General features: G+C 37.0%; 1 protein-coding gene across 6 annotated transcripts in view; it reads left to right on the top strand.

The window, feature by feature from the left end:
- ROCK1 (Rho associated coiled-coil containing protein kinase 1) overlaps window positions 1–16,370 on the top strand; it is a 186,881-nt gene that overhangs the window by 130,103 nt on the left and 40,408 nt on the right. For all 6 annotated transcript variants that reach the window (XM_036245219.1, XM_036245220.1, XM_036245221.1 and 3 more), the window contains 2 exons: window positions 8,909–9,015; window positions 10,427–10,577. In XM_036245219.1, coding sequence (XP_036101112.1) covers window positions 8,909–9,015; window positions 10,427–10,577 — 258 coding nt within the window. The remainder of the gene's footprint in view (window positions 1–8,908; window positions 9,016–10,426; window positions 10,578–16,370) is intronic.

Raw genomic sequence — 16,370 nt, 5'->3', positions numbered from 1 at the left:
ACTAGACCAAATGTATTTAATAGATATCTACAGAGAATTACACCCCAAAACTGCAGAATTCACATTCTTAAGTGCACATGGGACATTCTCAAAGGTAGACCACATGTTAGGGCACAAATTAAGTCTCTACAAGTTCAAGAAGGTTGAAATCATATCAAGCATCTTCTCAGATCACAATGGCATGCAACTAGAAATCAATTGCAACAAGAACATGCAAAGACATTTGAAAACATGGAGGCTAAATAGCATGTTATTGAACAATGAATGAGTTACCATGGAGATCAAGGAAGAAATTAAAAACTTCCTGGAAACCAATGAAAATGAACACACAGCAACACAAAATCTATGGGATGCAGCAAAAGCAGTTCTGAGAGGGAAGTTCATAGCACTACAGGCCTACCTCAAGGAGCAAGAAAGACCAAAAAAAAAAAACACAATTCAAAGGATCAATGAAACAAAGAGCTGGTTCTTTGAAAAGATAAACAAGATTGATGGACCCTTAGCTAGACTCACCAAGAAACAGAGAGAGAACCCAAATCCACAAAATCAGAAATGGAAGAGGAGAAGTAACAACTGACACCATAGAAATACAAAGGATCATTAACAAATACTATGAACACTTATACGGCAACAAATTCGACAATAAGCGAAATGGACACATTTCTAGAAACACACAGTCTCCCAAAACTGGACCGGGAAGAGACAGAAAACTTGAACAGACCAATAACAACTAAGGAAATTGAAGAGGTAATCAAGACTCACCCAGCAAACAAAAACCCAGGCCCACATGGCTTCACGGGGGAATTTTACCGAACATTCAAAGAAGAACTAACACCCATTCTCCTCAATCTATTTCAAAAAATTCAAGAAGAAGGAAGACTTCCAAACTCGTTTTATGAGGCCAGCATAATTCTAATTTGAAAACCAGAAAAAGACATTACAAAGAAAGAAAACTACAGGCCAATATCCCTGATGAACATAGATGCCTAAATTCTGAACAATATACTAGCAGATCGGATCCAGCAATACATCAAAAAAATTATTCACCATGACCAAGTGGGATTCATCCCATGGATGCAAGACTGGTACAATATTCGCAAATCAATAAATGTGATACACCACATAAATAAAATGAAGAATAAAAACCACATGATCATATCAATAGATGCCGAAAAAGCCTTCGACAAAATCTAGCATCCATTTCTGATAAAAACACTCCGCAATGTGGGAATACAGGGATCATATCTCGACACAATAAAGGCCACATATGAAAGACCTACAGCCAACATCATACTCAATGGGCAAAACCTAAAAGCATTTCCCTTAAGAACAGGAACACAACAAGGATGCCCACTTTTGCCACTCTTATTTAACATAGTACTGGAAGTCTTAGCCACAGCAATCAGGAAGAAAAAAACAAAAGGAATCCAAATTGGAAAGGAGGAATTAAAACCGTCATTATTCGCAGAGGGCATGATACTATACATAGAAAACCCCAAAGACTCCATCAAAAATTTATTAGACTTAAATGAATTTGGAAAAGTAGCAAGATACAAAATTAATGTCAAGAAATCCATGGCATTCTATCTTTTTTTTTTTTTTTTTTTTTATCCTCACCCGAGGACATTTTTCCAATTTTTGTACAGATAGAGTGAGAGGGAGAGAGAGAGAGAGAAACATCGACGTGAAAGGGACACATCGAGTGGCTGCCACCTGCACGACCAACCAGGGCCGGGAACAAACTGCAACCGAAGTACGCGCCCTTAGCGGGAACCGAACCCGGGTCTCTTCGGACCGCAGGCCGACGCTCTAACCGCTGAGCCAAACCGGCCAGGACAAGAAATCCATGGCATTCTAATACACCAGTGATGAACTCACAGAAAGAGAAGCTAATAAAAATTCCATTTGCCATCGCGGTAAAAAAATTAAGATACCTAGGAATAAGCTTAACCAAAGAAACAAAGGAGCTATTTGCAGAAAACTGTCAGGTCATTGATAAAAGGAAATAGAAGAAGATATAAAAAAGTGGAAGCACATACCTTGTTCATGGATTGGAGGAATTAACATCATTAAAATGTCCATACTACCCAAAGCAATCTATAGATTCAGTGCAATCCCCATCAAGATACCAACGACATACTTCACAGAACTAGAACACATACTTCAAAAGTTCATATGGAACAAAAAGACCTCAAATAGCTACAGCAATCTTGAAAAAGAAGAATGAAGTTAAAGCGATCACATTACCAGGTTTCAGGTTGTACTACAAAGCCACTGTAATCAAAACAGTCTGGTACTGGCACAAGAACAGGCATATAGACCAGTGGAACAGAACAGATAACCCAGAAATGAACCCAAGGCAATACTCTCAATTAATATTTGACAAAGGTGGCAAGAGCATACAGTGGATTAAAGACAGCCTCTTTAATAAATGGTGTTGGGAAAATTGGACAGCTACATGCAAAAAAATGAAACTAGACCATCAACTTACACCATACACAAGAATAAACCCAAAATGGGTAAAAGACTTAAATGTGACTCATGAACCCATAAAAATCCTAGAAGAAAATGTAGGCAACAAAATTTCAGACATCATACACAGCAGAATTTTCACTGATACATCACCTAAGGCAACAGAAACAAAGGAGAAAATGAACACATGGGACTACATCAAACCCAGACGCTTCTGCACAGCAAAAAATACAATCATCAAAATGGAAAGGCAACCTACTGTATGGGAGAGCATAATTGCCAATGATGTATCAGATAAGGAGTTAATTTTCAATATATATAGAGTACTCATACAACTCAACAAAAGGAAGACAAAGAACCCAATTAAAAAATGGCGGAGGAACTAAATAGATGCCTCTCCAAACAGGACATACAAATGGCTAAGAGATATATGAAGAAATGCTCAACATCACTAATCATCAGAGATGCAGATTAAAACAACAATGAGGTATCACCTCACACCTGTCAGAATGGCTGCCATCAACAAATCATCAAACAAGTGTTGGAGAGGGTGTGGAGAAAAGGGGGCTCTAGTACACTGCTGGTGGGAATGCAGACTGGTGCAGCCACTATGGGAAAACAATATGGTGTTACCACAAAAAATTAAATATTTAACTTCCGTTTGACCCAGTGACCACACTTCTAGGAATATACCCTAAGAAGCCTAAAACACCAATCAGAAAGAATTTGTGTACCCCCATGTTTGTAGCAGCACTATTTACAATAGCTAAGATCTGGAAACAGCCCAAATGTCCATCAGTAGACAAATGGATAAAAAAAGCAGTGATACATATACACAATGGCGCACTACGCAGCTGTAAGAAAGAAAGCTTTATCCTTTGAAATGACATGAAGGGACCTAGAAAGTATTAGGCGAAACAAGCCAAACAGAGAACGACAAGTATCGTTTGACCTCACTTATTTGTGGAATATAATGAACCTAACAATCTGAGGAATGGGGTAGTCCCAGAGACATGGAATTGGGGTATAGACTGATAATCCCTAGCAGAGGGGGTGGTGGAGAGAGAAACCACAGAACTTGTATCCATGTATGCATGAACAATGGACATGGACAACAAAGCTTGGGACAGTGCGGGGTTGATGGAGTAGGGGGGAATCAGTTGGGGGGGGTGAGGAGAAACATCTGTAACAAAAATAAATTAATAATTAAAAATAAATAAATAATTTTAAAAATAATAGAAAATTAGCACTTTGATTTTCGCTTCTTTTTCTCCTAGCTCCCTTGTATTTCTAACAACTTTTGCTCTATATATTTTTTATTGAGGTGATATTCATATAATAAGAAATTAGCTATTTAAAAGTGTACAATTCAGTGGCATTTAGTACATTCACAGTGTTCTGCAATCACCTCTTCTATTTAGTTTCAAGTATTTTCATTATTCCAAAAGAAAATCTTGTACACTTTAAGCTGTTTCTTTCTAAATCTTCCTCCCCCCATCCCCTGGCAACCACTTATCTCCTTTCTATCTCTGAATTTACCTTTTCTGGATATTTCATATAAATGATAGCATACAATATGTGGCCTTTTGTGTCAGGCTTCTTTCACTTAGCACATTTTTAAGATTCATCCATGTTGTTGCATGTATCAGTACTTCATTTATGTCTGAGTAATATTCTGTTATATGTATATACCGTATTTTGTTTAGCCTTTTGACTATTGTGACTAACACTGCTCTGAACATTTATGTACAATGATTTTTTGGGAGTATCTGTTGTCATATCTCTTATATATCTAGGAATAGAATTGCTCGGTCATGTGGTAATTCTGTGTTTAACTTTTGGGGAACTTCCAGACTGTTTCCATAATGGCTGTGCTTTTTACTTTCCCACCAGCAATGTGTAAGGGTTTTAGTTTCTCCACATCCTTGCCAGTACTTGATATTTAACCATTTCTTGTCATAGACACCCTAATGGGTGTGAAGTGGCTTTGATTTTTATTTTCCTAGTGACTAATGATGGTGAGCATCTTTTCATATGCTTATTGGTCATTTGTATATTATTTTTGGAAAAATGTCTATTCTGTCCTTTATTTATTTTTAATTGGGTTGGTTATATTTTTGTTGACTTTCAGAGTCTGAATACTAGACCTTATCAGATACATGATTTGCTTAATATTTACTACTATTCTGTAAGTTGTCTTTTCACTTTTTTGATAATGTCTTACAAGAGTTAATTTGGATGAAGTCCAGCTTATCTATTATATGTTGCTCATACTTTGTTGTCATATCTCCATATATATTGCCAAATCCAATATTATGAAGATTTTACCCATGTCTTCTAAATATTTTATGATTTTAGCACTTCTATTTAGGTCTCTGACCTATCTTGAGTTAATTTTTGTATATTTTGTGATGTAGGGATCCAACTTTATTCTTTTGCATGTAGATGGCCAGTTGTTCCAGCACTATTTGTTGAAGAGATTATTCTTTCTCCCACTGAATGGTTTTGACATCCTTGTTGAAAATCAGTTGGCCATAGATACATTTTTTTTTGGATTCTCAGTTCTATTACTCAGAATATTACTCAGACACATAGTTAGTCTATGTGTCTACCCTTATATCAATACCACACTGTTTTGATCTACTGTAGCTTTATAGCAAATTTTGAAATAGGGAAGTTTGAGTTCTACATAGTTGTCATTCTTTTTCAGTATTGTTTTACCTATTCAGGGCTCCTTATAATTTCATATAATTTGAGGATCTGGTTTTCCATTTCTGCATTAAAGATCTGTGGGATTTTGATAGGGGTTGCACTGAATCTGTAGAGCACTTTGGGTAGTATTGCCATCTTAACATTAAGTTTTCCAGTCTATGAACGTGAGATATATTTTTATTTATTTAGGTCTTTTTAAAATTCATTTCAGCAGTTTTTTTGTTTTGTTTTTTAGTTTTTGGTGTACAAGTCTTACACCTCCATGGTTACATTGTTTCTATGTATTTTATTTTTTTAAATGCTCCTGTAAATTGAATTGTTTTCATTTTCTTTTCATATTGTTTATTTAGTATATTAGCTATGGGTATTTCATAAATACCCTGATTTGTTTATATATAATGCAGTATTGGTGTGTTAAGGTTTTATGACTTTTTTTTAATTTACTTTTTTTATCCTCACCCAAGGACATTTTTCCATTTTTTTGTTCAGATAGAGTGGAAGGGAAAGAGAGGAAGAGAGAGAGAAACATCAATGTGAAAGGGACACATCGAGTGGCTGCCACCCGCACGACCCAACCAGGGCCGGGGACAGACTGCAATCCAAGTACATGCCCTTAGCGGGAACTGAACCCGGGTCTCTCGGGACCGCAGGCCAATGCTCTAACTGCTGAGCCAAACCGGCCAGGGCAAGGTTTTATGACTTTTATATCTTCTTACTGGATTACAATTATTATAAATGGTATTAAGTGCATCTGACCTTGAGGGGTTTTTTTTTTTCCTTATTTTGCACTTTCCTGTTATGTGTTTGACTATTCTTTTTTTTTTTTTTTTAATGTAGTTGTTAGGCCTCAAATTTAAATTGTAGATTTCATATTTCGGAATTTTAACATTTAGATTTTTTAAAGCAAGGCTTTTTTGTTGAAACTCAACATATATGCACATATTTAAATGAATTATATATATATACATCTGGAGAAATTTTTACAACATGAACAGACCTGCATAACAAGAATCCAGAGTATGAAACTAAACATTATCAGCAACCTACAAGTTCTAACAGCCTTCTTTGTAAGTCATCATTGTTCTTACTACTAACACCATTAATTAAATTTGCTTACTTTTTAACTTTTTATAAATGGAATCATGTAATAAATACTCCTTTGTGTCTGGTTTATTTCATTCAACATTATGTTTGTGATTTTAATCCCTTTATTGTGTATGGCAATAATTTATTTCTCCTTGCTATATAATATCCCATTTATTATATACAACCACTACAATCATTCTGTGACAAATGGATATTCTGATTACTACCATTTGGAGACTGTTATGGATAGTGCTGATAGGAACTTCTTGTACATATTCTTTTGGTAATCATACATGTGATTTCTGTTGTAAAACAACTTGTAGTGGCAAAGCCATAGGGTATATGTGTATTTGGCTTTAGTACGTACTTCCAGGTATTTCAAAGTAGCAGCACCAGTTTTCATTCACCAGCAGTGTATGTGAGAGTTCCAGTTGCTCCATATTTTTATCAAGAACAATATTCATCCCAACTGACTTTTGTCGGTCTTGATGGTGCATGATGATACTTTCTTTTTTTTTATTCCTCACCCGAGGATACTTTTCTATTTATTATCATATAGAGTGGGAGGGAGGGAGGGAGGGAGGGAGGGAGGGAGGGAGGGAGAGAGAGAGAGAGAGAGAGAGACAGAGAGAGAGAGAGACAGAGAGAAACATCTATGTGATAGAGCCACATCGACTGGTTGCCTCCCTCATGACCCGACCAGGGCCGGAATTGAACCTGTGACTCATTGGTTCATGGGCCGACGCTCTAATCGCTGAGCCAGACTGGCCAGGGCATGGTGATATTTTCTTAAGGGTTAATTTGTATTTCCCTGATTTCTAACATTGAGCAACTTGCCATATTTACTGGCAATTTGTGATGTGCTCTTCAAGTCTTTTGACCATTTTTTACTGGATTGTTTTACTTTTTCTTACTGGTTTGTATGGCTCCTATATACTAGTCTTTTATCAAATATATGTATTGTATTGCCGTTTTCCACTGTGTGGTTTGCCTTTTTATTCATTTTTTTTTAAATCCTCACTCAAGGATAATTTTTTATTTATCTTCAGATAGAGTGGGAGGAAGGGAGAGAGAGAGACAGAGAAACTTCATCATGAGAGGGACACATCAACAGGTTGCCTCTTGCATGACCCCGACCAGGGCCAGGGACGAACCACAACTAAGGTACTATATGCCCTTGACCGGAATCGAACCTGTGACTCATTGGTCCACAGGCCGACGCTCTAACCACTAGGCCAAACCAGCCAGGGCTAAAACCTATTTATTATGACTGCATGAAGAAGAAACATTTTGTTGTTGTTACTATTGTTAATCCTCACCTGGGGATATTTTTTCATTGATTTTTAGATAGAGTGGGAGGGAGGGAGGGAGGGAGGGAGGGGGAGAGAGAGAGAGAGAGAGAGAGAGAGAGAGAAACATTGATGTGAGAGAGACATATCTATTGGTTGCCTCCTGCATGGGCCGGGCATGGAACCTGCAACCCAGGTATGTGCCCTTGACTGTGAATCAAACCTGTGACCCTTTGGTCTGAGGGCTGATGCTCTAACTGCTAAGTCAAACCAGCCAGGGCAAGAAGAAACTTACTTTTTTTTCTTTATTGATTTTAGAGAGAGAGGAAGGGAGAGAGAGAAAAACATCAGTGAGAGAGAACATTGATTGGCCACCTCCTGCACTCTCCCCACTGGGGATTTGGCCCACAACCTGGGCATGTGCCCTGGTTTGGATATACTTTTTTATATGAGCAAGAAACATTTTTAATAACACTTCAACATTTAAACGTCTTGCCACATTTGCTTTGTATCTCTCCATATAAGCACACTGTATTTTTGCCCAGTCATTTGAGAGAAATTGGCAGATGCTTCTTTCTCCTACATGAACATATTCCTACATGAACATAATGCCATTTTGTGTGAGTGAATAAAATTGTTTCATTTCTGTCTACCAAAGGTGTAATGATCATTTGTTCAGTAAAAACATTAAAACATAAGAAGCAGGTAGAGTGAAGACTTAGAAATTCTGGCTTTAGAACTAGACCATATATTTATATTCATTTTTGTTAAATTCTACATGTATTAAATTTGTGTGTTTGTTAAATAGTTATGCATTAAAAACCTTAATGGCATAAAGCATGTTACGAAATTACTAAGTATAAGTTGCTGCCATTGTGTATGGCATGAGTCTTAGGTGAGTTAAAACTAAACTATGTCAGAATGCTTGAATTTCTTAAAACTTAATTTTCTATAAAAAATGGAGTTTGGTTCCATTAAGTTTAAGTGTAAAATTAAACACTTTGAAAATGTCTGACACATAAAAAGCCACTTAAATACTTGCCTTAATTAACTAAAGCATTTCACTCTTAACATGGTAGAAAGAGTACTGAATATAGACTCAGACTTGATTTCTGGACCAAATTCAGGCTCCATCTCTTTGACCGTTTGTGAAATAAAGAATATGTACTAGATGATCTCCAATTAGCATTTACATTTTTATTATTATATATTATTGTCACCCTATGTACTACCAAGAAAACAATTCAAACTGATCAGGAAATTTAAAAATTTTATATCTTAATGGTAATGCTGAACAAAAAGACTCATTTTAATGACTATATGACTTGAACTTCTTTTTCACTTTATAGCTCGAATTACATCTTTACAAGAGGAGGTGAAACATCTCAAACATAATCTTGAAAGAGTAGAAAAAGAAAGAAAAGAGGCTCAAGACATGCTTAATCATTCAGAAAAGGTAAATGATTTAACATTACCAATTATGACATAGTATTTACTCGTTATCAAATAATATAAAGTAGTTTTATAAAATAGCTTCATTCCTAATGTTTCTATATTTCTGAAAGTTTTATGGTTGATCAGTAGATTGTGGGGGGGTGAGAGTATGTGTCTTGGTTGGGACTTTGTACTGTTATTTTTGTTTTTACCCTTGAAGAGTATTGTTTGATACTGTCTTATCACAAATTGCTTTGGTTTGGATATACTTTTTTATATAGAATTTTTTTGTACACGGCTATTATGAAACTGCTGAACCTTATTACTATCCTTATGAAGAAGGAAAACAAAGGATCAGTATATAGATCCTTTTTGCATTTTGTTGGTAGGAATTAGAAAAATACAAAATGCACAAAGTGATTGGCCTTTACATGTAGAATTTTCTTAATCAAAAATGTCATTGGTTATCCTCTGTTCCTACCCCGCTTAAAAAACCAGGGCAGGGTTTAAATAGATAATATGCAGATCTAGCGCTCACTTTTTTGGCGCCTTGCTGTAATGTAGGTTTACTAGATCCTCAGGTAAATGATGAGAAAATCTACCAGTTATCTTGTCTTTTGTACCTGTTTTGTGACAATCAGAATAGTTTTTTCATGTCTAATTCTGGTGGAAATGTAGAAATAAGGTGAAAGAAGGAAGGGTAGAAATGAAATTAAATACAATTTGACTTGTTCTTTCATGAGAGCAACATAAATTTAGGTATAGATACAAATGTAGATGGAGATTATTTAATTTTTTTTTTAAAAGAGGTAACACATTTTTTTTTGTGAATTGAAAAATTGTCTTTTTTGTTCTTGTTGTTAATCCTCACCTGAGGATATTTTTCTGTTGTTTTTTAGAAAGAGTGAAAGAGGGGGAGGGAAGGGGAGAGAAAATGAGAGAGAGAGAGACACATCGATGTGAGAGACACATCGATTGGTTGCTTCCCCCACAAGCTTTGACCAAGGACATGCCCTTGGCCTGAAATCTAACCCAAGACCCTCCAGTGCACTGACTGATGCTCTGACCACTAAGAAACACTGGCCAGGGCTGTCTTATTTATTTTGGATCCTGGCATTTAAACCTTCTAACATAATCACCACCACAACCTTGCCCTGCCATCACTCATGGCTAATGATTCCAGTGGGAAGTTGGGGGTAAAGAAATGTGATATTTTGCTTATTGTGATTTTAATAGTAAGACATTATAGGTAATGTGAAATATACAAGAAAGTATAAAAAAATAAACACGTCCTGAATTAAAATATTTAAGAAATATGATGTTATATTTCAAACCAGTTGATTCATATATTATTTTTTGTGGGATATTAAATAATGTAAGATTAATGTGTCTTTTGAACAATGTATTATATGACTCACTTTCTCATTTTCTAGGAAAAGAATAATTTAGAGATAGATTTGAACTATAAGCTTAAATCATTACAACAACGGTTAGAACAAGAGTTAAATGAACATAAAGTAACCAAAGCTCGTTTAACTGACAAACATCAATCCATTGAAGAGGCAAAGTCTGTTGCAATGTATGGTAAGTGTCAATTTTAATGTTCTTTACATGATTAGATTCTAATCAAAATTTTACTTTATAGTAGTAGTACAAATTCTTAAAAATTATAAATAATGATCTAGAAAGAGAATAATCATTCCCCCTTTTTTGGATACCTTCCATTTTTTGAAATTACAATTTCACCTTCTAGTTTCCTCATTCTACCACCCTGTACTACCCTCTACTACATATAAAAGTCAGTGTAATTGCACCTGGTTGGTGTGGCTCAGTTGTTTGAGCATCCTCCCATGTATCAGGAGGTCGCTGGTTCAATTCCAGGTCAGGGCACCTGCCCAGGTTGTGGGCTTGATCTCCAGTTGAGGGCTTACAGGAGGCAGCTGATAGGTGTTTCTCTACCTTTCCCTTCCTTTCTTTCTGAAATCAATAAGAACTTTTTTTTGTTAGTGAAATCACTCTTTTTTCCTGTTTTTACTTTTTTCTTACCAATTCATTCTGTTAATTTATCTGCTTTCTTGCTTTGTATTCTCAGTTTTCTCATTTATTTGTAATTCCACTGTATTAGGCCTTGATCAGATCAATCAACCACTTTCTTTACTTCATATAGTTCTTCAGATGGGTGTTAGACCACTGCATTATCTGCAGCCTCACTTGAGCTGTCAATTTTTTGTCATTGTTATTTCTTACCTAAGAGTATTTTTTCAAGAGTGAAAACACATAGTAAATACAGGTTCAGTATTATCTTCAGTTCATGAATCCACTGGGGGTCTTGGAATGTGTTCTTTGTGGATAAGGGGGGACTATATCTCTTTTTTTCTCTTCTTTATTCTCAACCTTTTCTCCTCTACTGAATCCTTTATTGTTATAAATAGGTGCAAATCTCTTTCTCCCCCCCATTTAAAAATAAAAAATAGGCGACCCTTGTAGCAACCTGTGATCCTTACTAATTGCCACTGTTTTATTCACCTCTTTATAGCCAGACTTCTAAAAAGAAGAAAGTTCCTTTTCTTCACCTTCTACTCACTTCTTAATCTACTACAATCTGCAAGTGTCACTTGGCACCTTAAATTTAGTTCAAAGAGAAACTTAAGATATTATCTGTCAAACTTGTTTTTATCCCCTATTCTTACTATCCTGATTAATGGCTATATAGTTTTATGAGCCCAAGCTTGGAATCAGACAAGTCTATTTTGCCTGTTAGCCATTTTGTGACTAATTGAAAAATTAAATGAGAAAATGCATGTAAAATGTCTGTACATAGAAAGCTTTCAATAAATGGGAGATATTGTTATGGTTAAGGAGGGTGATGGTTTTCAGTATCCAGCTGGCCAAGTCAGAAATCTGGAAATCATTCAGGATTTCTGCTTCCAAATGGTATATATAATGTAGTCCCCCTTTCTTATTCCCTTTTAGTTTATGATGACATCATCACTTTGCTTCATCTGTTACAATAGACATTCAATCTTTACTCTGCCAAGAGTTGTTCTATCCATAAATTTGTTGTTCTTACTTAGGTCAGAATGTTCTTTTAAAAATTCAAGTCTTACTGTGCTACTCTTTCTTAAAATCCTTTTGTGGATTTTCATTATTCATAAGGTACATGTGAAATTCTTCATGATATACAGAATTTTTGAGTCGGCACTTAACCTGTCTTTATAATCTTAGTGCTCTGCACTTTCTTTTATGTATCTCGTTCTTCAGCTATATTGAAATTACATTTCTTTACACACATTAATTAGTGACTGCCTACTATAGGACAAGCACACTGAAAATGAGCATACACAGAATAAAATTTAGAGGAACTCTTCCTCTAAGAGATTATATTCTGATGGTAGGAAAGGACAAAAAAGCAAATAAATTAAAGTTGGTACTGATTGCCTGGCCAGTGTGGCTCAATGGATTGAGCATCATCACATGGACTGAGAGGTCCCAGTTCAATTCTCTGTCAGGTCACATGCCCAGATTGCAGGCTTGAGCCCCAGTAGGAAGCATGCAGGAGGCAGCCAAATGATGTATCTCTTTTTTTTTTTTTTTTATCCTCACCCGAGGACATTTTCCCATTTTTTTGTTCAGGTAGAGTGGGAGGGAGAGAGAGGAAGAGAGAGAGAGAAACATCGACGTGAAAGGGACACATCGAGTGGCTGCCACCCGCACAACCAACCAGGGCCGGGGACAAACTGCAACCGAGGTACGTGCCCTTAGCGGGAACCGAACCCGGGTCTCTCGGGACCGCAGGCTGATGCTCTAACCACTGAGCCAAACCGGCCAGGGCTGTATCTCTTACATCTATCTATGCTTCTCTCTCTCTCTCTCTCCCTTCCTCTCCCTCTCTAAAAAATCAGTATAAAAGTCCTGGCCAGTTTGGCTCAGTGGTTGGAGCGTCAGCCTGCAGACCAGAGAATTGAGGGTTCAATTCTGGTCAAGTGCCTGGACCTCAGTTACAGTTTGGTCCCCAGCACTGGTCGGGGTCGTGCAGGGGGCAACCAGTCAATGTGTTTCTCTCACATCAATGTTTCTCTCTGTCTCTCTCTATCCCCCTCCCATTCTGTCTGAAAATAAATGGATTTAAAATAAATAAATAAAAACAAAACATAAATAAAATAGTACTGATTATAATCATTAATGTGAAAATACACACAATGTTATGAGTATCAAGGAAAGGCCTCTCTGAGCTAATGATATTTGAGGTAAGAAATGAATCAGACATTTCAAGAGTGGGAGGAAGTATGTTCCAGGCAGAACTGATTGTAAGTTCAATACTCACCCTGGCCAGTTTGGCTCAGCGGTTAGAGCGTTGGCCTGTGGACCAGAGAGTCCCAGGTTCAGTTCCCACTAAGGGCACGCACCTCAGTTGTGGTCTGTCCTGGCCCCGGTTGTGTCTCTCTCACATTGATGTTTCTCTTTCTCTCTTCCTCCCCCCTCCCTCCCGCTCTATCTAAAGATAAATGCAAAAATGTCCTCAGGTGAGGATTGAAAAAAATAAAAATAATAAGTTTAATACTCTTCTTGTGCCAAGAATGGTAAGAAACCATTGTAGTGTTTTAAGCTGTGCTGAGATGTATAATTTATGTTTTTAAAAGACCACTCCTGCCCCAGCCGGATGGCTTGGTTGGAGCATTGTCCCGTACAACAAAAGAGTTGCAAGTTTGATTCCCTGTCAGGGCACATACCTCGGTCGTGAGTTCCATCCCCAGTTGGGGCAGCACATATGGTAGGCAACCGATTAATGTTTCTCTTCCCCCCCGACCCCCTCTCAAATCAAACATATACTTGGATGAGGATTTAAAAAAAAAAAAAAAAGACCACCTTTACTGCTCTGTGGTTAATGCTTTTGAGAGAGGTAACAATTTATAAAGGGATTGCTGGTAGTAAAACTGAAAAGAACTGGAGATATAGAGAACAAGAATTGGTGATAAATTGAATGTAAAGAAGAAAAAGAAGGAATCAAGGAAGACTCGGTCTTTTAATTGTAATAGCTGGATGAATGTTAACATATTTCGACATTGAGGTGACTGGTAGAAGTGGTTTGGGATGGAAGGAAAATAATGGCGTCTATTTTAGATATGTTAACTTTGAAAAGTATATTTGTTATCTAGGTGGAGATGCCAAATAGTCAATTGGTATATAAGTATGTAGCTCAGAGGAGAGTATCAATTCAGGAGTCATACACATGGGACCATATGAAAAACATGATGAAAGCGGTGAAGAGAAGAATAAGATCAGGAAAGAAGAATCATAATGGAGCCCTTAGGCATTCTAACATTTGGAAGTCAGGTAGAAGAAGAGAAACCAACAAAAGAAAGAGCAGACAGGGGTAACAGGAAAACCAAGAGAATATGGTATTAGAAACTTGAAGAGCAAAGCATTGGGAAAAATTAGGAAATGATTCAATATATTGAATTCTGTTAAGGTCAGTGAAGATGGATACATGAATATTGTGTGTCCTCTGAATTTTGCAAGATGGACATCATTGGTTAACGAACAAAGAGCAGTTACAGTGAAATGGTGGAGATAGAAGCCAAATTGGAAAGAGATAAATATATAGTAGGTAAGGCACTGGAGACAGTAAGTGTAGACAACTCTTTCAGAAGTTTGGTTGTGCACAGAAATGGGATGGTAGCTGAAGAGGGATGTGAGATCAGTAGATATTTAAGGAGATGATAAATTAACTTATTATGTTGATAGGAATGATTCATTTGGGAGGAAGATAGATAATTGAGAGAACAAAGTTTTGAACAGAAATAAATAGATTTATGTTTGATTCGAGAGATGGGAATAAGAGGTGATGATTTTATTGGTATAGCTATGTTTGTAGGTTTTGGAGCGAAAGATGAAGTTTCATTCTTTTTTTTTTTTTTTTTTTTCATCCTCACCTGAGGACATTTTTCCATTTTTTGTACAGATAGAGTGGGAGAGAGAGGAAGAGAGAGAGAGAAACATCGATGTGAAAGGAACACATCGAGTGGCTGCCACCCACACGACCAACCAGGGCCGGTGACAAACTGCAACCAAGGTACATGCCCTTAGCGGGAACTGAACCCAGGTCTCTCCGGACCGCAGGCCGACGCTCTAACCGCTGAGCCAAACCGGCCAGGGCTGAAGTTTCATTCTAATGGTTTCTTTTTGTCACCTAGAGGACAGTCTCTGAAAATAGGAAAGCAGACTTAATAAGTTGGCGCAATTTACTAATTGCAAGACCATGGAAAAGTTAATCTCTTAGAACCTTAGTTACCATTATTTCAAAAAAGGAACCTCAGTGTAGACTATTATCTTCTGATAAAAATTAAAATACGTGTTATACTACCATGGAATCTTGTTTATCTGAGTTGCCTACATTAGAATTCCTATCATAGCCTTAAGTCTCTTGAAACTTTTCTGGAACAATACATGGTATAGATTAATAACCACAACCTATTTTTCTTTTTTTTTTTTATGAATTTTTATTTATTTTTTTGTTACAGATATTTTACCTTTTTACCCCATTGGCACCCCCCCACCCCACCCCCCCTCCACCCTGTCCCCGGATTAGTTGTCCATGTCCATTGGTCATGCATACATGCATATAAGTTCTGTGGTTTATCTCTTCCCACCCCCCCACCCCCCATCCCCTCTTCTGAGGGATGTCAGTCTGTGCCCTACTTCCATGTGTCTGGGTCTACTGTATTCCTCAGACTGTTATGTTCATTATATTCCATATATAAGTGAGATCATGTGGTATTTGTCTTTTTCTGCTTGGCTTCTTTCACTTAGGATAATACTTTCCAGGTCCCTCCATGTCGTCTCAAAGGATAAGAGATCTTTCTTTCTTACCGCTGCATAGTACTCCATTGTGTATATGTACCACAGCTTTTTTATCCATTTGTCTACTGGTGGACACTTGGGCTGTTTCCAGATCTTAGCTATTGTAAATAGTGCTGCTATGAACATGGGGGTACATATATTTTTCCTGATTGGTGTTTCAGGCTTCTTAGGGTATATTCCCAGCAGTGGGATCACTGGGTCAAATGGAAGTTCAATTTTTAATTTTTTGAGGTAGCACCATATTATTTTCCATAGTGGCTGCACCAGTCTGCATTCCCACCAGCAGTGTATTAGAGTCCCCTTTTCTCCACACCCTCGCCAACACTTGTTTGATCATTTGTTGATGGCGGCCATTCTGACAGGTGTGAGGTGATACCTCATTGTTGTTTTAATTTGCATCTCTCTGATGATTAGTGATGTTGAGCATTTCTTCATATGTCTCTTGGCCATTTGTATGTCCTGTTTGGAGAGGTGTCTATTCAGCTCCTCTGCCCATTTTTTAATTGGGTTCTTTGT

Source organism: Molossus molossus, unplaced genomic scaffold (assembly GCF_014108415.1).
Source record: "Molossus molossus isolate mMolMol1 unplaced genomic scaffold, mMolMol1.p scaffold_m16_p_6, whole genome shotgun sequence".
Taxonomy (NCBI): Eukaryota; Metazoa; Chordata; class Mammalia; order Chiroptera; family Molossidae; genus Molossus; species Molossus molossus.
This window is presented reverse-complemented; position numbering and strand designations above follow the sequence as displayed.